At 45.8% G+C, this 26153-nt stretch overlaps 1 protein-coding gene across 1 annotated transcript in view; it reads left to right on the forward strand.

The window, feature by feature from the left end:
* Positions 1-26153, forward strand: part of lgr6 (leucine-rich repeat containing G protein-coupled receptor 6) — a gene marked incomplete at both ends in the record, with an annotated part of 77295 nt that overhangs the window by 44496 nt on the left and 6646 nt on the right. Inside the window, 12 exons of the mRNA XM_080732699.1 lie at positions 1139-1210; positions 8261-8332; positions 14640-14855; positions 16286-16357; positions 20653-20721; positions 21923-21994; positions 22737-22808; positions 23228-23296; positions 23849-23920; positions 24241-24306; positions 24490-24561; positions 24762-24833. Coding sequence (XP_080588825.1) covers positions 1139-1210; positions 8261-8332; positions 14640-14855; positions 16286-16357; positions 20653-20721; positions 21923-21994; positions 22737-22808; positions 23228-23296; positions 23849-23920; positions 24241-24306; positions 24490-24561; positions 24762-24833 — 996 coding nt within the window. The remainder of the gene's footprint in view (positions 1-1138; positions 1211-8260; positions 8333-14639; positions 14856-16285; positions 16358-20652; positions 20722-21922; positions 21995-22736; positions 22809-23227; positions 23297-23848; positions 23921-24240; positions 24307-24489; positions 24562-24761; positions 24834-26153) is intronic.

Consider the following 26153-nt stretch of genomic DNA (forward strand, 5'->3'; position numbering starts at 1 on the left):
GGTATGTGTATGAAGGTGTGTGTGTGTGTGTGTGTGTGTGTGTGTGTGTGTGTGTGTGTGTGTGTGTGCATGAAGGTGTGTGTGTGTGTGTGTGTGTGTGTGTGTGTGTGTGTGTGTGTGTGTGTGTGCATGAAGGTGTGTGTGTGTGTGTGTGTGTGTGTGTGTGTGTGTGTGTGTGTGTGCGTGCGTGCGTGCGTGCGTGCGTGCGTGCGTGCGTGTGTGTGTGCATGAAGGTGTGTGTGTGTGTGTGTGTGTGTGTGTGTGTGTGTGTGTGCCTGTGCGTGTTGGTGCGTGCGTGTGTGTTAACAGAAGTGGGTGGTCTCGCGCTGTGAAGACCAAATCTGTGTTTAAACTGCGCTTCCAGCTTGTGACCTTGATAGTTTGCTCCGTTGGACTGAACGTTATTTATTTGGACGTCTTATACACACACACACAAAATGACCATTAGGTGCTGTGTTTGATAAACAAACTGATTGGATTGCGGGTGTGTTATGCGTGTGGTTTTCTCTTCCCTCGTTCTCTCCTCCAGGCCCCCCGAACTCGGCCCAATTTGCCTCAAGGACAGGGCAAATAGCACACACACGTAGGCACACACACACACACACACACACACACACACACACACACACACACACACACACACACACACGCCCGCTGTCCACATGCCGCCGCCGGCAGACACATGCCTTCACACACATGTGCATAGATATCTAAATAAAAACACAAGTGCGCACGCACGTTAGAGAGACACACGCATACTTTCACATCACGCTGCACTTGTTTAACTAATCTCATTCTTAATCAATTCACTCTTTACTCACTCATCAGAGCCTTTCCGTGGGCCATGGGTAGAGTTTCGGAGAGAGATAGGGAGAGAGGGAGAGAGAGAGAGAGAGAGAGAGAGACCACATCTGAGCGGAATAGAATATTGTTATTTGCATACTGGCCTAACGCTAACCCCCTTGCAGCAAAAAGAAAACCAAAAAGGATGAAGTCATACAGGACTTCACTCCAGGACCTCAGATCGAAGCAAAAAAGGACAAAGTTCTCTTATGAGACTTGTGATTTTTCTTTTGGTGCTCATGCTTAAATTTCATTTCTGTTCTTTTGTTCTCTTCTCTCTTTCTCTCTCTCTTAGGCGTATCTCAGGGAACCAGCTGAGATATATCTCGGGCCATGCTCTCCAGGGTCTCCACAACCTCAAAGTTCTGTAAGTAAACCCCCACCACCCCCCCACAATCCTGCTCTGGTTCAAACCTCCTTCCCTGGTGGGTTGTTCCACTCCATCCGAATGGGGGGGTTGGGGGGTGGTGGTGGTGGGTTGCGTCTGCCTTGAATAAAACACACAGGCCACGCATCATTAACTGCAGTTAAAGTTTATGAGCTGGGGGAGACCTGCCCCGCATGCAGTTCCTATGCTTCCAAATAAGCCCTATTTAAAAGGTGCGCGCGCACACACGCGCGCGCACACACACACACACACACACACACAGACACACACACACACACACACACACACACACACACACACACACACACACACACACACACACACGCCTGAGCGCACGCACACTCACACACTACACAGGTGTAATTCAGGGGACCTCCCAGCCACACCACCCACAGAGATTAGAACAAGTGACAAAAAAAAAAAAAAAAAGAACGAAAATCAGTCAAACGGCCATTCAAAGCTGCCTCTCTTAACACCCCATTTTAACATTTTTACATAGTCTGCCTCTGGCTTTATGATCCACTGCCACCAAAACCTGCTGATCGCTCCGTCCGTGGAAAAGTGGAACGTAACCACTAACATACTGTAAGGGGGAAAGTATAGGAGGGGGTGGGAGGGGGTGGTAGAAATCACAGTAGGTTTTCCTTAACGATAGGCTGGGCCTCTAATGAGGGGCAGTGGTGTAAAGTAACGAAGTACATTTACTTATACAGTACTTAAGTACAGTTTTTAGGTATTTGTACTTTACTTGAGTATTTCCAGTGTTCAGTACTCCACTACATCTCAGAGGCAATTATTGTACTTTTACACCACTATAACTATTTGAAAACTTTAGTTACTAGCTACTTTGCAGATATAAATTATATTATAAAACTAATCCACTTTAGCCCTATTTTATACCAGGGGAATTTGAAAATAGCTGATCTACAAGCGCACAACGTGTGCATTGTGAGCTTGTAGATCTGCTATTTAGTACATTTAGTACTTTTACTTTTGGTACTTTAAGTACATTTTGATGCCAATACTTTCATACTTTTACTTTTTACATTTTGAATTTTTGGTGCCCATACACCAAAATACCTATGAGAGTGGAATCCACGTTCTGCCAATTCATTTCAATGAGAATTGAGCATTTTTTGCAGAAATCCTCTACTGGCATGAAACCGCACCAGTCTCATTGAAATGCATTGGCGGAATGTGGATTCCACTCTCATGGGTATTTTGGTGTGTGTGCACCCTAACGGAGTACATTAACAGTGCAGTATTGCAAGGGAGCCCCTTAATGTTAAAACCGTACTATATCGCACATCCCCCCAGGGACTCTCAGCCACGTCGTACATTCCCGGACTTTGTCTTTAAAACCGGAATAAAAGCTTTTGATCCGAAAATCGGCGATCGTCTAACCTTCCCTAGTCACCACTCGTGCACTGATAGCTCATGCAGACCGTGCATGAAGCAGAGGTGACGTCAGCGCCTCTCCTTCTCCAAGGCACCTTCCACCCATCCGTTTACTGTCTACACACTCGAGCTCCTCCTGCAGCCATGCTTGGGGCTATGCTAGCGAAACTTTTCAGTTCTGTTCTTCAGTCACACATGGACTATTTGCGGGGACATTTACGTGAAAGGATCGCGCACGCGAAACGCACGGGGACATCGACGATCGGCCAAAACCCCCATTCTATCCCAACGGAGATCGAGAAAATCATGGTGAGTTACTGGCCTGGGGGGGGAAAAAAAAGAAAAAACAGCGGCGCTGTTCAAGATGGAGGGGCTGCGGGGTCATGTTTATAAACATAATATTATGTCTCAGATCACAATACAATAATAGAAATTTCACGGCTAATCTACCAACCACCATTCTATTTCGGACTGCAACGTGTTAAGTACAAAATGTGAGTACTTTTTCCACCTCTAATGAGGGAACGGGACGTTCCGAACCAACGTGGGCAAGGCACAGTTCTAGTGTGGGCGCATGACAACATCGAGAATCAAAAAATACACTTTCATGAGCTTTGGGTGTTAGCGCGGCGGCCGGGGCACGATGCGAGATTTCTCAATTTGGGTCCCTGGCTTTGAAAGGGATCCTTAAGAAGTCTGTGCCATCGAACACAAACTTAGCTAGAGACTTGAGGTTTGCAATTTGAGGAAATCTGGGGGATTACCAAGCGTTTTAGACTTGATCTTCTTTCACCTTGTGTTGTGAAACCCTCCAAGGAGCTCTAGACGGAATGAGGGAACCAGTCCTGGGCTATATTATGTCATTACTGGGAAAAAGGACACACGTATTTCACATATACACACACACACACACACACACACACACACACACACACACACACACACACACACACACATATAGTCACACACACACACACACACACACACTAAAAGACGCTTACACGCGGTGCACACAGTCTCTGTGACCTAAGAGTGGCTGAACCGTCGGTTTCCTTCCTCAATATATTAGCTCCGATTCCCCCTTGTGTCAAAGTGAAATGTATCACACTGACCGCAGTCAGTGTGGAGCAACCGCACACACACACACGCGCACATGCACGTATATACGTGCACACACAAACACAGGGTTGTATTACTGTAGTTGCGAGGACATCAACAGAACAAAACAGCAATTTTATGATTGACATTTTCAAGATTTTTGGCCAACTGTGAAAACGATAATAGCCGATCTACAAGCTCACAATCCGTCACATGAGCTTGTAGATCTATTGCCTAAACCTAACCTCTAAAGGCCTTATCCTGACCCCAACCTGAAATGTTTTTCCTGATTGTGAGAATCTGTTTTAGCCAGCAAAAAAACATTTCACTTACTGTATGAGGACCAGGAAAATGGTCCTCACGTCTATTTCTCATATTATATCAGTGGTGGAAAAAGTACTCAAATGTTTTACCTAAGTAAAAGTATCAATACTGCTATCTAGAAAATACTCTGTTACAAGTAAAAGTCCAGAATTCAAAATTTACTCGAATAAAAGAACAAAAGTATTGGCATCAAAATGTACTTTAGGTATCAAAAGAAAAAGTACTCATTATGCAGAGGGCTAGTCCCATTTAAAAATCTTTTCTTCTTTTCTTTCTTATATATGCTAAAACAGAAAATTGTTAATCTGATAACTGATACATCCCGTTGTTGATAATCTGTTGGCAATAAAACTTATTTGACAAAAAAAAAATCTTTTCAAAATAGCAGATCTATCGCATCGCAATGCATTTTGAGCTTGTAGATTGGCTATTTTCAAATGGACAAAATGTATAGATTGTAAAGAGGTTATTGCAAGTTTTGTAATAATAATCCAAATCTACATAAGTAACTAAAGCTTTCAAATAATTGTAGTGGAGTAAACGTATTTGCCTCTGAGATGTAGTAAGTGGAGTAGAAGTAAAAGTATCGGAAACTCTCCAGTAAAGTACAAATACCTCATAATTGTACAAATGTACTTAGTTACTTTACATGGCTGTATTCTGCTATACCTGTGTGGTAAATTTGGCCCTCACAAGTATAGCAATAGCCTACAAGTACACACACACACACACACACACACACACACACACACACACACACACACACACACACACACACACACACACACACACACACACACACACACACACACACACAGCCAAGGTTACGAACCCTGAGCCGGGCTCCCTGAGGCTGCCTGTAAGGGATTTCTTTGAAACAAGAACAGATAGAATTCACCGAATTCATCATGTCGTCATCATCTCCCCCCCCCCAACCATCCCATAGGAGGCTTCACCCCAAACCCTTTAAAAGCAGAGAGCTCCTTTCTTTCCCCCTCCGAGAGCCACGAGACGTCACTGTGAATTACACAGACAGGGTCAATAGAGACGCGTTGTGAAAGAGAAAATGTGCAATATGGCAAGGGAAGCAGCAGACACGTTGCACCTTTGTAACCATCACTTGGACAATAGACAATTCCATTAGCGCTTCAAAGTGATTACAAGTGGGGATTTTCTTTGGTCCTGTTGTAGGCTACTGTTAGAAATATGTGGATTTCTGGTAATAATGGATGCTTCAGTGACGTGTTATTATGAATGCTCACCTGGTACGAGCACATACCACATAAATAAGGCCTTCCCAAAGCTGGCCTGGGTTCCAATCCCAAGTTCCCAACTGCGTCACATTTCCCGTGTATCTCACTGTCACTATCAGAATTAATGGTGAAATAAATGGGACACGTGGGAACGGCGTGGCTCCGATGTGGATCTGGGATGTCTGACATCTACAGTATGGTGTCAGTCGTCTATGACCAATGACACCAAATCTGGGCCAAGGTTTCAGTCCGATCCGCAGCCCTATTACTGACTTCCATTTAGTCAAGGACCCACAGGCCCAAAAGCTCAAGGAATAGGGTTGAACCTGTAATGTCATGCAGAACTTTTTATTTCTGTTTTATCTATTATCTAGAGCAGGCCTCTCATTCTGTGTGGACCTTAATGACCAAACTAATAGATAAAACAGAAATAAAAAGTACGGCATGACATCACAGGTCATCTCACATTTTGGGTGACTGGGTCCCCACCTAATTGTAAGAATTTTAAGTGAAATATTTTCAAGTATATGAATCATACTGTGAACATACATACTGTGGATATTATATCATTTCTACTTTGGCCATACTGGAAATGTGCACAAGCAATGTAAAGCTAATCGGTCCGGACGCGCACACAATCCTCTTACAGACGACAGAGCCACTCCATAAAAATTAAAAAAAAAAAGATGCCATCAAAATGTCATTGGTGTGGGTCCACCGACCGGAATGCGAACAGATACTAACAGATCGCATGCCCTTCAGTTTCTCGTCTCTCTGCTGGTCTCAAAATAAAGCAAAAACAACACATCAATGGACTTCTGTTGTTGAACTGGTTACACAAACTGTGAGACGTCAGGCATGTTTCACACGCATAAGAAAATGGTGAATTGCAATAATAACTGCACTCTGTGTGAGCTAAGGCATTTCAAAGCCGCCACGCACGCACGCACGCACGCACGCACACACACACACACACACACTTGTATTAGCTATACTTGTGGTGAGGACATCAGCATTTTGTGAACAACATTCGTAACTTTAAATCCGCTATTTTTGGTGCACAACAGAAGCATGCAACTTAGTATGAATCAGGCCTAACTCCAACCCCTAAACCTAACCTCTAAATGTCCAATACTAACTGCAACCTGATCCTGAATCTTTTCCCATTGGAAAGCCTGACAGCTCATCCGCACTGCCCGCGAGCGAGCACAAACTGTCCTAATATGGAGTATCGGCCATTGCGTTGCGACGTAGCCTGAACCGATCCAATAGATAAATAATAATTCAAAGTGTTTGGTGGGTAGGACATGGCCACGAAACCCCTCTGCGGGCGAATATACTGTAGGTCAGGATGTGGAAGTCGCTTGCGGTAAAACAGGAATGTCTCATTGAAGCAAATGCATTTTAATGAGATTTCATCGCTCGCCACGCGTTGCTGGCAGTGTGGATGGGCTATGTTACTCCCCAAATCATTTTTAACCATTAAACAATTTGCTTTCTTGTGGGCAGACTGGGCACCAGGAAAATCGTCCTCCTCACAATCTCTATTCCTCAAACTCTGCTATTCTTGTGGCGACATTTGACCCTCACAAGTATAGTAACACACACACACACACACACACACACACACACACACACACACACACAGATGTGCACGCGCGCCAACACAATGCTTTGGTGTGTTGTGGCACCATGATGCCACGATAAAGACATAACGGTGCTGCTGTGACCGAAACACTGGCGACTGTACGCCTCACGCTCTGATGTCAGACGACTCGCCGTGATAAAAACTTGAAAGAGACAGAGAGAGAGAGAGAAAGAGAGAGGGTGGGAGAGGAAAGAGAGAGAGGTATTGTTTGCTCCCCACTTCCTCTTCATTTCTTTTTTTTTTTGCTCCATTCTTTAGAGAATGACATCAGCAGCCCACCCAAGGAGCTCCTCTTTCCCCTCTTTCTCCGGTCCTCTGCCCTTCTTTCGCTCTCTCTCTCTTTCTGGTTCTCTTCAGGAGGCTCACTGGCCCGTCCTTTCTTGTGTCAGATTTCCCCATACCGAGGAATTATTCGTTCTGCCTGATGTGTGCGAGCATAAACATAAACACACACTCTGTACCTATTGTTCATCACGTGAGGAGGACCCCCTCCAACATGAGATGATGCATCTCATCATTATTACTTGATAGAAACCCATCATCTACTACCCACATACACTATACTGAAGTACAGTATTTACCTACAACAGGGGTCTTCAACGTTTTCAGGCCAAGGACACCTTAGTTGAGAGAGAGATGAAGCAGGGACCCCCACAACCTGTTAATAGATTCCATATAGTTTCATCTTTTGACAGCACGATCATCGGTGTATTTTGGAATCATGTCAAGTTGTGTTTTCAGATATTTAACCACTTGAACTGTCAATACTTAATAAACTTGACCTTTCACCCTGTACTTAGTCTGCTCTTTTTCCCCTCTACACCAAAACTCTGAGGTGTTGTGAGCTTGTAGATTTGCTATTTTTGGCTAAAGTTCTTCGAATATGGACGCTCTGGACACGATTGGTTAGACCAGACCAATGCTGGGCCCTAATTGGTCCCCCAAATTTTGGGGGAGAGGAAATTGGTTCCCAATTGAGCGGGGCCAGACCCGCAAGGGCAAGTTTTTTTGCCCAGGCGGATTGGTCTTGTTCCAGGCTAAGTTAAACAATGACCCTAGCATCTGTCTAAATGAAATGCTTTCTAAATGACATTTTTAACATTGTGGTAGTGTAGTTTTAGTAAATAAAAACATGAGAACAAAAGACCACGATATGTCTGCATGGTCATCATATCATGGTCAAGTTCAAGAGCTACAGTATACAGTATATACCTGGTATAGTGCAATCCTATTCGCCTCTATATGTTTTCTCTTATATACCTGGTAGTGCAGTCCTATTCACCTCTATACTGTATGTTCTCTTTTCAGGATGCTGCAAAATAACCAGCTAGAGAAACTGCCTGATGACGCCACATGGGACCTGCCCAACCTTCTCTCCCTGTGAGCCGCGCACGCACACACGCACACGCACACGCACACACACACACACACACACACACACACACACACACACAACAAACAAATCGAAGTGTGTCCACTAAGCCCCAACTTGTCATACAAAACAAAGATGGACCCATATGGATGGACCCTTGCTCCCTGGGTCCGATTTTTACGCTCTCAAGAGTTAAATTTAAGCGCCGAGAACGTTCTCCCAATAAACCCGCCAGCCAGGGAATAAAAACGCCCTCTATATACCCACCCACCCACGTCTCGACCCCCCGACGACCGCCACACAAAACGTACAGAGCACCACTGACATATAACAGACCGTAACCCACCGCGGTCTGCCACAAGTGGGGCTTCTGCGCTGTGCCTCGAAAGCTTTGATGCAGACGTATAGCTGCGTGCGCGCTGCAAGCCAGCATCGCCCAACCTGAAAACAGACGATCTACAAGTGCACAGCGCGTCGCGGTGCGCTTGTAGATCGGCTGTTTTCACTATGCACCAACAAGAGTACATCAAGCCCTCGAGGTCGGAAGGGATTCAAGCCGACCGACTATATATCGGCGGCGGTTCTCCTCTTGGCAGCATCTGGAAGCCATGAGGGAAACAGCAGAGCAGACACTGCAGGGCCAGGGAGAGCATCTCCAATGAGCTGTGAAACAACCCCATTTTCCATCAGTTCCCCCTTCTTCTCCTCTCTTCCTCTGCTCCCCACTCCTCTCCTCTCCTGTGCTGTGCTTTCCTCCATCTCTCGCTCTCTCTCCCATGCACCACCCACAACGCTATCCCCTTGGCTAATGAGAGTGTTTGATGGCCTAATTGTCTCATCTGCAGGGTCAGCGTGCACGTGTGTGCATGCGTGCACGTGTGTGTGTGTGCGTGCGTGCGTGCGGACCACCTCGTCTGCGACTCCTCTCACCCAAACCCGCCTCCTCACGGCGCAGCAGTATACCACACACAGACATACTCTGTCCCTGTTTTCCAAAATTAATAATTCCCCCCTGTAAACATCCGCAAGGTCATTTTCTCCATAATTCACACACACACACACACACACACACACACACACACACACACACACACACACGTTTGTTGATGTTTTTGCAGAGGACAGGACATGACTAAGTAATCCCCTATGCCACCAACAGCGCACGCACACACACACATACTGTCTGTACATACATGAAGTATGTACACACACAATCAAACAGGGCAAGTGAAATTGTGCTCTGTGGAAAAAAAAATAACAAAAAGCACTGGATACTTTTTTTTGCGCGCTAATGGCCAGCTCATCCGACCGCATGTGAGCGTTTGCGTGTGGTCTCTCTCTCTTCCCAGCGCAACGAGAACGTCTCAGGTGATGAGGCGCGCGCACACGCACGCTCGCACACACACACACTCGGAGACAGTGCAGAGACGCACCTTGTCATTACCGTAATGATAAGCCCAGTGGAGGAGGATTACTGGAAGGGCTTTGGAGAGAGAAGCTTGTCGGCGCCTCACACTGACATGAAACACACCAGGTGAACAGAGAACGGAGACAGAGCAAGAGAGTGAGAGAGAGAGAGAATGACAGAGAGTGCAGTGTACCATGACTCGTCTCTTTTTTCCTTACCGAGGTTTAAATTGACATAATTTCATAATAGTTTATAGCAGGGGTCTTCAACGTTTTTCAGGCCAAGGACCCCTCAGTTGAGAGAGAGAGAGAGAGGAAGCAGGGACTCCCACAACCTGTTCATACATTCCATATAGTTTAATCATTCGACAGCACGATCATCAGTGTATTTTTGATTCATGTCAATTTGTGTTTTCAGATATTTAACCACTTGAACTGTCAATACTTTCACTCTGTATTTAGTCTGCTCCTCTACACCGAACCTCTTTGTCAAAAATAGCCGATCTACAAGCTCACAATGCCTCGCAGTGTGAGCTTGTAGATCTGCTATTTTTGGCTAAAGTTCTTAGAATATGGACACTATGGTTCAAATGGTTAATATAAAAAAGGAGAAAAAGGTTTCTATAACACAAAGATTTGGAGGACCCCCTGTAGTAACTCTGGGGACGCCCTAGGGGTCCCGGACCCCCTGTTGAAGACCTCTGCTTTATGCTGAATCAACAAGGAATTTGCTACAATCCCCTGTATGCACCACAAGGCCTAAACTTGAGTTCATCTTGCCACGGACGTAAAACAAATGTCAGGGCTCACTACCACAGATGCATTAGGATCCGAGTTCCGAGCCAGAATCCAGGCCAACGTATAACCTCGTTCTGAAACAATAGCGGGTGAAACTCGGTCCTCGTAAGTTTTCCCCCCGTGCATAACGTTTTGACCATCTGCTCGCAGGAAACCAGTGGAGTAAAAATCCAGAAATCTGCTGGATCGTTTCGCACAGGACTCCCTCTCTCTCGCTCTCTCTTTCACTCACTTCTCTTTCTGAAAATCGGGACCTCTGTCTTTGATGTGACAGACAGGAAATAGCTGCTGCTTTATTGGCTTCTGTGGAATGTTCCTGGTTCCGTTTGTACCTTCTATGGGCCCTGGCAGGTCCACCCAGAGGATTCATTATTATTCCGCCCGAGAGAGCGGTCCAGAATGTTGCAGGGCCTTTCCGCCGCTTTCATCCTGAACTCTGGGTCAGGGACAAACAATGTCCACAGGTAGAGTGCAATGAGAGGCGGAGGACACACAATGTCCACAGGTAGAGTGCAATGAGAGGCGGAGGACACACAATGTCCACAGGTAGAGTGCAATGAGAGGCGGAGGACACACAATGTCCACAGGTAGAGTGCAATGAGAGGCGGAGGACAAACAATGTCCACAGGTAGAGTGCAATGAGAGGCGGAGGACACACAATGTCCACAGGTAGAGTGCAATGAGAGGCGGAGGACAAACAATGTCCACAGGTAGAGTGCAATGAGAGGCGGAGGACACACAATGTCCACAGGTAGAGTGCAATGAGAGGCGGAGGACACACAATGTCCACAGGTAGAGTGCAATGAGAGGCGGAGGACAAACAATGTCCACAGGTAGAGTGCAATGAGAGGCGGAGGACACACAATGTCCACAGGTAGAGTGCAATGAGAGGCGGAGGACACACAATGTCCACAGGTAGAGTGCAATGAGAGGCGGAGGACAAACAATGTCCACAGGTAGAGTGCAATGAGAGGCGGAGGACACACAATGTCCACAGGTAGAGTGCAATGAGAGGCGGAGGACACACAATGTCCACAGGTAGAGTGCAATGAGAGGCGGAGGACACACAATGTCCACAGGTAGAGTGCAATGAGAGGCGGAGGACACACAATGTCCACAGGTAGAGTGCAATGAGAGGCGGAGGACAAACAATGTCCACAGGTAGAGTGCAATGAGAGGCGGAGGACACACAATGTCCACAGGTAGAGTGCAATGAGAGGCGGAGGACACACAATGTCCACAGGTAGAGTGCAATGAGAGGCGGAGGACACACAATGTCCACAGGTAGAGTGCAATGAGAGGCGGAGGACACACAAGGATGCTTGCTTTTAAAGCACAGACTCGAGAGGTCCCACTGCCGGGAGTACACGCACGAGATGAAAATGTTTGCGCTTCGCCGCGCGCACGCGTACTCTCACACATGCACGCGCAGGCACGCATGTGTGTGCATCTGTCGGTGTATATAGTTGCCTCTCCTGATGGAAAATATCCCCAGGGGCAGAGCCCAGGGTTCACAGTTCAAGTTCAGATTTCACTTTGATGATGCTGTTTGTTTGGGGGGAGTCTCCGAGGGGGGGGGGGGGGGGGGGGGGCAGCGGAGGCCTGCGGAGGAGCCAAAGGGGGGCCGACGGAATCAAAGAAACTCAAGCGAGCGGAGAAGATTGATATGGGAGGATGTTTGGAAGAGGACCGAGGAGTTACACCTGCTTTACGCTCGCTCGCACGGCGGTGTCGCGCACCCCGATCTGCAAGCTCACAGCGAGCGGGTCACCCTGCGACCACAGTGCGAGCAAAAAAAAAAAGCAGCGGAGCAACTGCGAGGGCGAGGCGAGAAGCGCATCAATGAAGACGTTAGAAACAAAGTGAGTGCGGGAGAAAGGGCCCGAGGGAGGGAGGGGGGGAGACGAATGAATGAGTGCCAAAGGCCGAGGAAAGAAGAATAGGGTGGAGGAAGTGGTCCCGGACTGTCAACTCTGCCCTGAAGGGATCATTCATCACTATGGACAGTGGTGTGCATGTGTGTGCGCAAGCACACATCTGTGTCAAGTGTCCACACACACACACACACACACACACACACACACACACACACACACACACACACACACACACACACACACACACACACACACACACACACACACACACACACACACAAACACACTGCCTCTGGGCTGTGTGGACACTGAGGGGTACAAGGGGACAAAGGGTAGTTGGGTCGCATGCTTGAAGGCATGGAAGCAGGAGGAGACGAAGGGGGCTGGCAGCAAAAAAAAAAAAAAAAAAGAACTAGATGAAAGCAGCCGCGTGTTTGTTGACACTGGAGAGGCATTTGTCTGAGTAGTGGAAACATCAAGGTCCACTGGAGATGGAGAGACTCGAAGGAAGGAAGGAAGGAACGGAGGAAGGGAGGGAGGGAGGAAGGAAGAAGGGATGGATGGATGGACGGACGGATGGATCAGGAGAGGTGGCAGAGGAGGGGAACGTTTACACAACAACATAGGCAGACTTTAAGAATGGGAACACGGCAGTAAGGGATGGGACGATACGCGATATTATCGTGATAAAAAACCCTCCCGATAATCGCGTCGTGGAGATTTGATTTATCGTGATATCGTCCTCCGTCATGCACTGGGATCAATTCACCTTTTATTTGACGAGCTGCATATCCGGTATCGCTTAAACCCTCTGTAATTGGTAAAGGGTACTTATAATATACGTACTTGATAGTCTTTTTTTTTCACTCTCTTTCAAATGTCTTTGCCAAAAAATAGCCGATCTACAAACTCACAACGCTGTGAGCTTGTACATCAGCTATTTTTTGGCAAATGTTCTGCCGCAGAATAATGGATTTTGATTATCACGATAACATCGTAAATCGCGATTTCTTTTTTCAGAATAATCGTGATATGACATTTTCATATCGTCCCATCCCTACACGGCAGAGAGGAGGGAGACAGTCACGCCGATCGAGCGCCTGAGTTTGTGTGCAGAGTGTGTGTGAGTGTGTGTGTGTGTGTGTGTGAGAGTGTGTGTGTGTGTGAACGTTTCCTTCCTTGATCTTACATTTCAGACGTGTCTGTGCTAGCAGAGCTATACATAGCTTAATTAGCTTGAGTGTAAATCATAATGAAGAGGTTCTACAAGAGCATCAAAGCGGGAGGGGATAAAAAGTGCAATTCTCTTAATCACCTTCCTGTAAGCTAAGGCGTTGCACCGCCACGGCTCACAGACACTCCTGCATGCGTACACGCACACACACACACACACACACACACACACACACACACACACACACACACACACACACACACACACACACACACACACACCGCGTAAATACACAGCAATTTCGCAATTGTCTGACTAAAAACCCTGTCCCCCGCCGCCCACCCCCTCCCTCCTTTCTTCTCCTCTTGCCTCCTCCGCTCACCTCCTCTGTGTCGGTATCCCTTTCCTCTCCTCTACTTTCCTCTCCACTCCTCCCTTTTCATGTCAAGGACCCGCAAAATCACATGGTATTTGGGCCACTGACCCCCATCTCAAAATATTTTGTTCCAGGGACACCCCAGAAGCAAAGATTCGAGTAAAAAAAGAAATCACTTCTACTAGCCTGTATATACACTTATGTTGGTTTGTTTACCGTTGAGTGAGACAAATATATTTTTTTGCATTAAAGAATTAGTTCACCCCCAAAATGACTTTTTCTATTGGTTATTCACGTCATGGAGACTTAAGTTCAATAATATGTTTTGGTTTTTGATTCATTCCTAAGACAAAAATATGATTACAATAAATTTACCCCCAATTAATTCCGGATGGGGACCAAATGCTTTCGGGTCCCCATCCGGAATCAATGGGGGTAAATTTACTATATTCAATTTTTTGTCTTTGGAATGCGACAAATATTATTGAACTCCATGGCAAGAGTAATCAATAGGAAAAAAGTCATTTTGGGGTTGAACTACTCCTTTAAGCAATTCATCTGGGGACCCCACAAAATAATTTAGGGACCCCACTTGGGGTCCCGACCCCAAGTTCTTTGAGAACCACCGGGCTACTCTAAAGGTTTTAAAAATAAACTTTAAATAAACTCTCTCTCCTCTCCAGGCGTCTGGACGCCAACCTGCTGACCGAGGTCCCGGCGGGAGCCTTCCGGGGCGTGCGCTCCCTGAGGCACCTGTGGCTGGACGACAACTCGCTGAGCCAGATCCCCGTGTCGGCGCTGGACTCGCTGCCGTCGCTGCAGGCCATGACGCTGGCCCTCAACCAGATCACACACATCCCCGACCACGCCTTCACCAACCTCTCCGCCCTTGTCGTGCTGTAAGTGACATGCCGTGTCCCTTTTGTTGTCTGCGGTTTGGTTCTGTGGTTTTACCCTCCACAATAACCCTTTGGCGGCCTCCGTCTTTCATCGACTTAAGATCAGATGTCACGATCGCCCGTGGGGGGGGGGGGGGGGGGGGGGGAGAGGTTTGTCCTCTTAGCGTTTAACCCGTCCCAAACATGTCAAGATGTGGGTTAAGCCGCCGAGCAATGCCACCAGGGACAAACTTCAGCCTGGGTGGTGATGTGACGTTTCTAATAAGACGTTAATAAGGCATAGCAAATGTCAATGGCATTGGTGTTTAAGAGAGTCAAAGAGACAGGCAATACCCTCAAAGAGACCGGCAATACCCTCATACCTGTCGAACTGCTTCTCCAAAGTGAGTGACACCCACAGCCACAACAAACACTAGAGGGAGCGACCATGATCTGGTGCCACCCAAATTTAGAACAAACATGGGAGAATTCTCATTCTGCTAGTCTGCCACCAAGTGGAATGCCCTGACACACTGTCCATTAAAGGAAAGTGTGTAACACTGGTTTCTTTCAGAATTATCCAGAAAAGAGACCACAAGGTACTCTTTTGTACATACACACATTTTTGCACACGGCTCCTACAGATTCTGCCATAAAATCACCCAAAGTGGTATCTCTAAAGTCATGTCATCAACATGGATTTGTCCCATTCCCCATATTCCCTCCTGATTGGCTACGATTACCTTCTAAAGTTTGTGTATGCGACCTGACAGTCGCTTATCTCCCGATTAGGGAGTCTTACTGGTATTTGTTGATTACATGTATGATTGTGTTAATTTATATGCTATGTTGGTTAATTGACCACAATGGACCCAGGACCTTTTTGTGTTATGCTTTTAGCCTTAATGTCTTAATGTACCACATGGTGTTTACATTTCTGATAATACTAAATAAATTATTCAATCAATATTCAATCAGAAATCGCTCGCTGGTAGTTGACTGAATGATTCGTTCTAGTCTCTCCCCACTGTCCAGTTTATATATAAAAAAGTATATATATATATATATATATATATATATATATATAGTATAACTGTCGTAAAAAGGGAAAGAAAGGAGGGCACGCACAAATTTACTCTTTACAATTTTGGCATTTACCAGACGCTCTTAATCCAGAGCAATTTACAGTAAGCAGGTAAACACAAGGTAGTACATCTAATGTATAGACACAGTGCAGTGCCTCAGTAATCTATAGGATCAACCAAGAACCTACCATCAGTCTAAACGTTATAATATGAGAAAATTAAACACCTACACTGAACTCAAACCATACAAACTATAGGATACCAGGTCAACAAATGAACGTGGCATCTGTCGAAATAACATACTTAACGTACACACAGCATCTAAATTACAATTATTATTTGAAATTTGTACCCTTTTTTTTCTAGTCACCTTCATAATAACCACATCCAGAGCATGGGGGAGAGATGCTTCGAGGGTCTACAGAGTCTGGAGACACTGTGAGTATATATATGTAGACATGCACACATGCGCTCGCACACGCACGCGCAAAGTGCCGCAGTAGTTCCATTTCATATTGTGAAATGACTACCTTTTCTGTTTCCCCAAACATCGAGCAGGTCGCCATGATGAGAGAGTATCAGAAAGTATCAACAGCCAATCGGTGTGCCAGTGTTTAGACCAATCACATTGCCTTACCATAACCCTAAGATAAACAGTGAACTAACAGAGAGATAACCTCAAGAGCAGTAACATAAACACATGGGACAGCCATGGGCTAAAAATGGTAAATGGTGCATTTATATAGGGCTCAGTTATATTGTGGGTGAGACCAATTTTCTCAGTGAGTGTGTCTGTGTGTGTGTGTGTGTGTGTGTGTGTGTGTGTGTGTGTGTGTGTGTGTGCGCGCGCGCGACATAGCGCATTTAGGGGCGTTGGATTACGTTAAATTCATGTCTTATTTATGGAGCGTATGCCTAGAATAATGAACCGCAATTGATATGGCTAAATGATATAAAATCCTGATTAACATCCCAGTAATTCCAGGCAGGTGCTTTAAGGCTGCGCAAAACCGCAGCTATCTAATGACGGATTGGAATGCGAAGATGAAAAATTCCCCTTTGATTAACTCAAAGCAACATCAACAGATTCCTCCCTGTTTTGTAAGAGTAATCAACCGAGGTCAAATTCAGCTCAGCTCGACTAGAAAGGAGCCGTTCCACTGGATACGTGCCGTAACCTTGTTTTGCTCCGATCCTAAACCTTGTACCTTACCTACGGTTATGAGGTCACGGCTGAAAAAGAGGGGGAGAGATGAAGAGAGGAGCAGAAAGAGAGGGAGACAGGGAGAGCAGGGACATGCTGGGCCCCTGATTCAGCCCGGGAAAAAGAGTTGGAGAGGCCCTCATTGCGCGCTGTAGAGAGAGATCTCTCTCTATAGCGCTGCTGCTACTTTGCCATTTCAGATCATGACAAGTGACAAGTGGGCCAATTACATGATTTATATTTCGTCGTTGTCGGGTGGAAACACCCGACAACGCGAGGCGTTGTGTGCTTGTAGATCTGCTGTTTTCACTACTTTTGAGCGACGGCCTTGTATGATGAAGCAGGGCTTTGCTTTGCGAAAAAATTAAATAAAAATGAAACTTGGAGATACGAGGTTTCTGCCCGACAGTGACGATTTACTTTGTTGGCCGCCCAGGCCCCAAAATGGAACGAAGGCTGACATTTTATTTTTATTTTTTTCCTAATGGCCGGCCTGGACAGGCCGTTCGGGAGTTGTCCTGCTTTTCCCAATGGCCAGCACGTCCCTGGGGGGGAGAGACAGAAGGAAAGCGAGAAAGTGACAGAGAGAATGTCTGCAGCCTGATTTATACGTCGCCGTATATGACGGTGGATAAAATTAGGCAGACCGCTGCTGTATTCATGGTGGTCTGGTGACCACGCCGTTTCTGACACATGTTGTTTAACAGCCTGCTGAAGTGTAAGAAAATGACGTGTTCCCTTTTATGAGCGGGTGTGCGCGCGCACCCGCCAGGCGCCCATGCGTGCCTTTTTTTGCCAGTGTAGACGTGCGTTCCCTGCCCAGTGGCACGAACGCGCACGCACACGACAATCCCTGCTTTAACACTCTATCTAAAAGACATTATTTGTCCATGCTGGGAAACGCAAGAGAGCGGTGGGGTGATGGGTCCTGGTCTGGATGATGTAGAGCAGGGGTTCTCAAACTTGGGGTCCCCAAATGATATTGTGGGGTCCCCAGATGATTAACTTAATGTGCAACATTGTTTTTTCACTCAACAGTAAATAAACCAACATAAAGTTTAAATGTATAGATGGTTTATGCATGTTTCCAAAGTGACAATTTATGGACCTTTTAACACATTGACCGCCATTTTAACATACCTCCGTACTCCCACCTGCCATTCGTCTCCATAGACTTCCATGTAATTGGGTGTGCACGGATCATGCACACCCATGCCTAGATAATGCACCACGTGTGTCCACATTGCTCACAGCTTTCAAACAAAAAAATCCGAATGGAAATCCGTTCAGGCATTCATGAGATAACAGCCACTATGTTTAACAAAGATGGCTGCCAAAATGGCTGCCATGCTTGAAAGATGGGGTTGCTATGGGGGTTAAACATGCAATTTCGCGATTGCTATCATGCCTACTCCATTTTTGGGGGTCAAAAAATTTTTTTGAAAAAAAATTTTTTTGATTTTTTTTTTTTTTTTTTTTTAATTCTCGGGACTATCGGGCCTGGCGGGGAAAGACATTGGAATAATCTCGGGACTATCGGGCCTGGCAGGGAATGAGTTAATACCTCTAAAATGACAAATTGAACATTGGCCAAATTGTCAAATATTAGAGGCGTTGTGAGCATGTAGATCTGCTATTTTCACAATAGAACCGTGTTATACAAAATGTAATGCCTTAACTCTTAGTGCTCGTCAGGGTGTGGGGGGGGGGGTACCCAGTTAAAATATGATTATTTTGGGGGTCACGGCCTGAAAAGGTTGAGAACGCGATGTAGAGGGATGGGGGAAGAGAAAGAGAAAAATGGAGGGCTGGAGACTCCGTGTACTAGAACAGTGGTTCTCAAATATTTTCACATCAAGGATCCCTACATTTATATCTATTTGTCCGCAGACCCCCATCTGAAAAGAGATTTATGATTTATCTTTTTCTTTTCTTTTTTCCAAAATGTTTCAAAAACATTTATTTTCAAAAGGAGTTAAAGTGCCTGGCCCTGGAACCCCCCCCCCCCCCCCTCCTTCTCCCCCTGGACTAGAATAGGGTGTTAAAAGTGCCGTGACTTTGAGAGAGAGAGAGAGAGAGAGAGAGAGAGAGAGAGAGAGAGAGAGAGAGAGATGAGTTGGCGGGATAGGGCGACAGGTGTCACAGACGTGGCGATTCCGTTGGTATGAGGTAATCTGTTGGTATGTTGGTAATGTTGGTAATGTTGGTAATCTCTCACACTGCGGCCTCGCTCAGGAGAAACATGAGAGGCCATACGATGATGCATATGCCCCCCCCCCCCCCACCCCATCTCACACACACACTTGTATTATAAAATCATTAACGTGAGGGGAGCCGCGTCCAGGAAGTTGTCGGAAAATGTAATGGGATACACAAACAAGGCAGGGACATAAACAGGCAGGCGGACATTTAAATACTATTATATAAATGCTCAGACGCACGTACATACTGTACACAGGCACGCGTGTTTAGGTGCAGCCGACACGTTCTCATGCCTATAATCGCGCAGGCGTGTGCGTGAGCACACCCGTGTGAACGCACACACACACACACATGCACACACACTCACACAGGAGATAAACCTTTGGGGCCTCCTGTACCGTACAGCGGCTGTTTTGATCCGCCCTGTTGCCTTGGTGACACACCGGTGTGTTTTCTGGGAAACTAATGGGAGACAGACCATAATAATCAGGTCAGTGCAGCTAAGGTCAAGGGTCAACGCGCCTCGCTCTAGCTCGACAGCTGTCAGCCTCGTACAGAAGACGGGGAACTGCAGTATACAGTACTGTTAAAAAGATAAATCGAATGATGGAAAAGTGTTTTTTAAGAGGATTTTTTGATATATCGGCGATTCGAGTAACCAATTTCAATATCCGCCTATCCGACTGATGCTGGGCATGGCGCTCCCTTAGGCTGGCGGTGACGAGCTCGTCGAGTTCACAGAAGGTCGGACGGACGGTTCCCGAGATACATGGACTACACACACACAGATTTCGTGCATTTATAGTGGAATGTTTACTTTTTTCTTTTTGTTTCCTTTTCGTCTATAACGACGACAACCCAAAATAAGTTGTTCATCGATTATTTTATAAAAATATTTGTAACTGGTCCCTGTATAATAACACCCCCTCCAACTGTTTACACGTTTATATGTTGTTGTTTTTTGCTACTATTGTTGATGATGTCTTGCATATCGTAACTGTCGGGCATAAACATTGTATCTGCAAGTTTAAAATGCCCTGCTTCATCATACAAGACTGTGGCACAAGACTAGTGAAAATAGAAGATCTACAAGCACACTATGCTGTTGTGTGCTGGTAGATCAGCTATTTTCACTAGTTTAAATCATTTTTAAAATGATAAATACAAAACGAACGGTTTTGGACATACAAGGTTTCCACCTGACAATGAAACGATTATTGTACTTTAAATGTCTTTAAAATCATACCACTGTACAATTTACAAAATGGTGTTGATAAAGTATTCAATCAATCAACCCCCCCCCCCCCCCACACTCTCTCTCTCTCAGGGACTTGAACTATAATGATCTACAGGAGTTCCCAGTGGCCATCAGGACTCTGACTAAGCTACAGGAACTGTGAGTACACATATACACGCAGCAGCATGCACACACACACACACACACACTCACATGTGCAGCAGCGAGCGTGCACGTTGCACACACATGCACGCAGCAGCGTGCACCCACACACACACATTCACACCTGCCTGACATGACTATCGTACTTGCCTTATCCCAAATAATCCCGTTAAGTGATTTTAATGTGGCACTCGGATACAATCTCCCTCACCCTAAACAGGTGCGGCCTTGCACTCCCCCACCAACACACACACACACACACACACACACACACACACACTTGGTTGCATGTACGCACACATACGCACGTCCACTCCACACATAACTCGTAAACTAAGATTTCCCTCTGCTTCAGCAGATGTTCTGCAGTATGCCTGCATGTATGTGTGCGTGTGTGTGCGTGCGTGTGTGTGTGTGCGTGTGTGTATGTGAGAGTGTGTTTACAGTTCATGTGCCCTAAAATGTTTTTCAGCTGTGCAACGACAGGTGGGACATGAGGACATACGACATGCCTCTCGCTCGTCTAACACTCTCTCTCTCTCTCTCTGCCGTCACTTTATGTCTCTCTTCCTCTCTCTCTCTCTCTCTCACTCTGTTCTCACACACACACACTCTCACACACACACACACACACACACACACACACACACACACACACACACACACACACACACACACACACACAGGGGTGTCACAAAAGGGGGAAAAGTGGGACTGAGTTACTAGGGCCCAAGGTGGATGGGCCTTAATTATTTTATACTTTAGCTATTGAAAAATAGCAGACATACAAGCTCACAGCGCGGCACTTTTTTATTTTTGAAAAGTCGTGAAAATGTGTGTAAATCTTTGAATATATGTATTTTTTAAGCGAACATTTGTAACTAAAATTTTGCTTCTGGGGGGTCCCTCCCTGGAACTGAATATTTTGAAATGGGAAACATAGGGTTTTCAAAAAACCGTAGGATTTGAAATATAAGACTTTTTCAAGATTTTTCCAAAATAGCAGATCTAGCTTGTAATGCGTTCCCAGTCTAAATGGGTTAAACCCCCTCCCCCTATGAAGAACATTCATGGGGGGGCCGCAGTGAATCCTTGTACCCAGAATTTGGTGCGACACCCCTGCATACACACACACACACACACACACAGAAGCATAGTGATGGTGTGGCTGACATGTAGTATGTGCGGTTGTCTGCAGGGGTTTCCATAACAACAACATTAAAGCCATCCCAGAGAGGGCCTTCGTGGGAAACCCACAACTGCAGACCATGTGAGTGTAACGTGCACACACACACACACACACACACACACACACACACACACACACACACACACACACACACACACACACACACACACACACACACACACACACACACACACAGGATGTGACGATATGAACATTTCATGATATAAGTATCGACATATCACGATTATTGTGGCCTATAAGAAATCGCGAATTTACAATATTATTGCAATGATAATCATCCTGGGCGGAACATTTGCCAAAAAATTTTAGATCTACAAGCTCAGTGTAGATGGGCAATTTTTTTGGCAAAGACATTTGATAGAAAAAAAGACTAGTACGTATATTATAATTACCTTTTTACCAGTAAAATTTAAACCAGGGTTTAAATGGTACCGGATATGCAGCTCGACAAATAAAAGGTGAATTGATCCCAGTGCATGATGGAGGACGATATCAAGATAAATTAAATCTCCACGATACGATTATCATTTTTTTATCATAATAAGCGATAATATCGCGTATCGTCCCATCCCTAACACACACACATGCACACACACAGTCACACACAGTCACAGTCACACACACACACACACACACACACAGACACGTTAACCACTGCAATGCAACATTGCACACCAAGAAGACAAACACGCCATAAACAATGTGTCGTCTGTCATCAAGAAGCACAGCAACACTCTCCCGGCCAACCAATCAGACACAAATCTGGAGGAATCTGATTTCTTGCTCTCTTTAATTTCCCCAGTCACTTCTACGAGAACCCCATCCAGTTCGTAGGGAAATCTGCATTCCAGTTCCTACCTAAACTGCACACGCTGTAAGTATATATGGTCAGCGGCGCACCGAGCGTTCCAGAGAGCCAGCCCAAACAGTGTTTAAATCACTCTCCGTCTCTCTGCAGTGAGAGTTGGGTGGACATGTGTAATGGCCTACTGAATGATGTTGTGTTACCGTATTGCTGTGCGAGTGCGCTGATGTGGTAAGAGAGTGTGTGTTGTAAGAGCATGTTGAATGCTGTGACTTATGATGTCTAGAGAGACAGCCAAAACAGCTTGTGTTGATGTTGGAGGAAAGCATGATGGCTGAAATGAGCTGTTAGACAGGCTCTCTCTCTCTCTCTGTGTGTGTGTGGTGTGGTGTGTTCATGAATGTGATGCGAACGTGTGTGTCCCTGAGAAAGAGAGCCAGTGTGTTATGTGTGTGTTCTTTGACACCTTCTTCCCTGTCTGACAACAGTTCCCTCAACGGAGCGACCCAGATACGAGAGTTTCCCGACCTGAAAGGAACCACCAGCCTGGAAATATTGTGAGTGTCTCCCTTATCCCACACAGGCATGCAAGCACGAGCACGAGCACGCACAACACACACACACACACACACACACACACACACACACACACACACACACACACACACACACACACACACACACACACACACACACACACACACACACACACACACACACACACACACACACACAAAAAGCCATCCACAGAACATACAATGTGAGAGGTCCTGCAACTGGAGGATTTGAGGCTGACGGACAATGACAGGACTGTAAGTGTGAAAAGGAAAAAATAAGAGATTGAAAGAGAAAGAAGAGAAAAAGAGGGAGAGTGTTAAGAGCAGTGGAGAGGAGGAGAAAACACTGAAACGAGATGTGTGGAGAAGAGAGGCGGGCATGGTTTGGGTTTAGAACATGTCATGCCAACCAGTGACAGATTTTTGCCAATCTACTGAGCCCCTTGTCTGAGCAGGTTAGAGTCACAGGACCGGGGCAGACTCTCGCTTGCCTGCACCTCAACAATGATCTGAGCGCTCTCTCTCTCTCTCTTCCCTCCGTCTCCCCATCAGAACGCTGACTAGGGCCGGCCTTTCAGCTCTCCCCCAGGATCTGTGTGAGCAGCTGCCTCGACTCAGAGTGCTGTGAGTATGCGCGCACGCGCGCACACACGTGCACGAGCACACATACACACCAAGGTGACAAAACATATACACAAAACCCAACTGTGGTGGGGGTGGGGGGGGGGGGGGGGGGGACTGTACCCCCAAGCAATCGCCCACTCGCCGCGCTGTGAAATCCAATCACCCCCAAAATTATTACTACACTCTCGCCTTGCTCACATGAGCCGGCGCAACACCCAGAGATTCAAATAATGCTGTCACCCCCATAATTTCCCACGCCCTAAATCCACAGCTGGTCAAAGTGTGCATGTGTGTGTGCGCGTGCGTGTGTGTGTTTGTAGGGAGCTGTCTTACAATCAGATAGAGGATTTGCCCAGCTTTTACCACTGCTCCGCATTGCAGGAAATGTGAGTATAAAAATCAACATTCTCTCAATCAATCCACATTATGTTTCTCTCCCTTGAACTCCACACTTTTGAAACTGCATACTTACAGTGCGTGTGTGTGTGTGTGTGTGTGTGTGTGTGTGTGTGTGTGTGTGTGTGTGTGTGTGTGTGTGTGTGTGTGTGTGTGTGTGTTTTCTGGAACAGAGGCCTACAGCATAATCAAATCAGGAGGATAGAGTCAAGCACCTTCCAGCAACTCGTCTCTCTGCGAGCTCTGTGAGAACTTTTTCATAACTGTATACGTATCGTAATTCATACACATGTATAAATATTCCTCCGCATTTTCTCAGAAATACAGAGTACTGGGACAAAAAAACAACATTCAAACCTTTTCATGGCATGGTACTACTGACATCTAGTGGTGATGACATTTGTATAGAATTCTGTCTCTAAATGCATATCTCTCTGTCTCTCAGTGATCTGAGCTGGAACATCATCGAGTGGATCCACGCGGATGCCTTTGCCTCTCTTCACTCACTGATCAAACTGTGAGTAAATGCACAAGCAGACCTTCACATTCACCAGTGGGCTGTGCCCTACAAAGCCAAAGTGCAGTAACTACGTAGCAAAATCTTTACAGAAACATGGGTTTAAAACAGTGTTTCAACTGGTCAGCCGAATGAGATATCGGCATATTTGTGATATTGCACTGATGTGTTCTTGAAGTTATTGTTTAATCCCCCTAAATCACAGGGAGTAATTTGACCTTTGGGATACACAAATTAGTCACTGTTTTAATATGAAACAGCATATTTTCCTATAAAAAAGAAAAAAGAAGAAGAATGTGGAGGAGGAGAGGAAGTAAAGTTAAAACAAATGTTATTCTATAAAACAGCCAACGCGTTCTTGCCCTGATGAAGACCTTAACCGGTCGAAACCTTAACCGGCTGTTTTATAGCAGGGGTCTTCAAGGTTTTCAGGCCAAGGACCACTTAGTTGAGAGAGAGAGAGAGATGAAGCAGTCTCCATATAGTTTCATGGTTTGACTGCACGATCATCAGTGTATTTTGGATTCATGTCAATTCGTGTTTTCAGATATTTAACCACTTGAACCGTCAATACTTAATAAACTTGACCTTTCACTCTGTACTTAGTCTGCTCTGTTTCCCCCTCTACACAAAATCTCTTGGCCGAAAATAGCCGATCTACAAGCTCTTGTGAGCTTGTAAATCTGCTATTTTTGGCCAAAGTTCTCAGAATATGGACACTCGGGTTCAAGTGGTTAATGTAAAAAAGGAGAAAAAAAGTTTCTATCACACAAAGATTTGGAGGACCCCCAGTAGTGACTCTGAGGACCCCCTAAGTTTTAACTTTACTTCCTCTCCTCCACATTTTTTGAGTGCTCAGATCTCTCTCTCTTTTTTATAGTATATATTCTCGCTGATCCCAGAAGCACTTTTTTACTCTAATTTCAGCAAAAGTAATCTACCCAGTGAGTAACGATTGATTTATTCTTCACGCACGCCACATCGCACACGGAAAACATCTAAAAGGCTGTTTCCGGTAACTGAGTATGAATCACCCATACATGTCCGGTCCCACAAACACTAGGAACCTCCTATCCGCTCTTTCTTCCTTCGTGAGTGTACATCTCTTTTCCTCAAGTGGGTACCATTGGGATTTTGTGTATCTTTAATTAAAGTTAAGCTCTATGTCCTAGCCCTGTTCTTACACAAACACTCCATACCTGAGTGGCTGTGCCACGGGGGAAGCTGTTGTCCTTGGCCGGCACTACAGAGCACAATGATATGTAATTGCCATTTGAAAAGCCCCTCTGTGTGGCCGTGAGCCTCGTCTCAGGTCCTGCC

Source organism: Nannobrachium achirus, assembly GCF_963921795.1.
Source record: "Nannobrachium achirus genome assembly, chromosome: 9".
In the NCBI taxonomy this organism is placed as follows: domain Eukaryota; kingdom Metazoa; phylum Chordata; class Actinopteri; order Myctophiformes; family Myctophidae; genus Nannobrachium; species Nannobrachium achirus.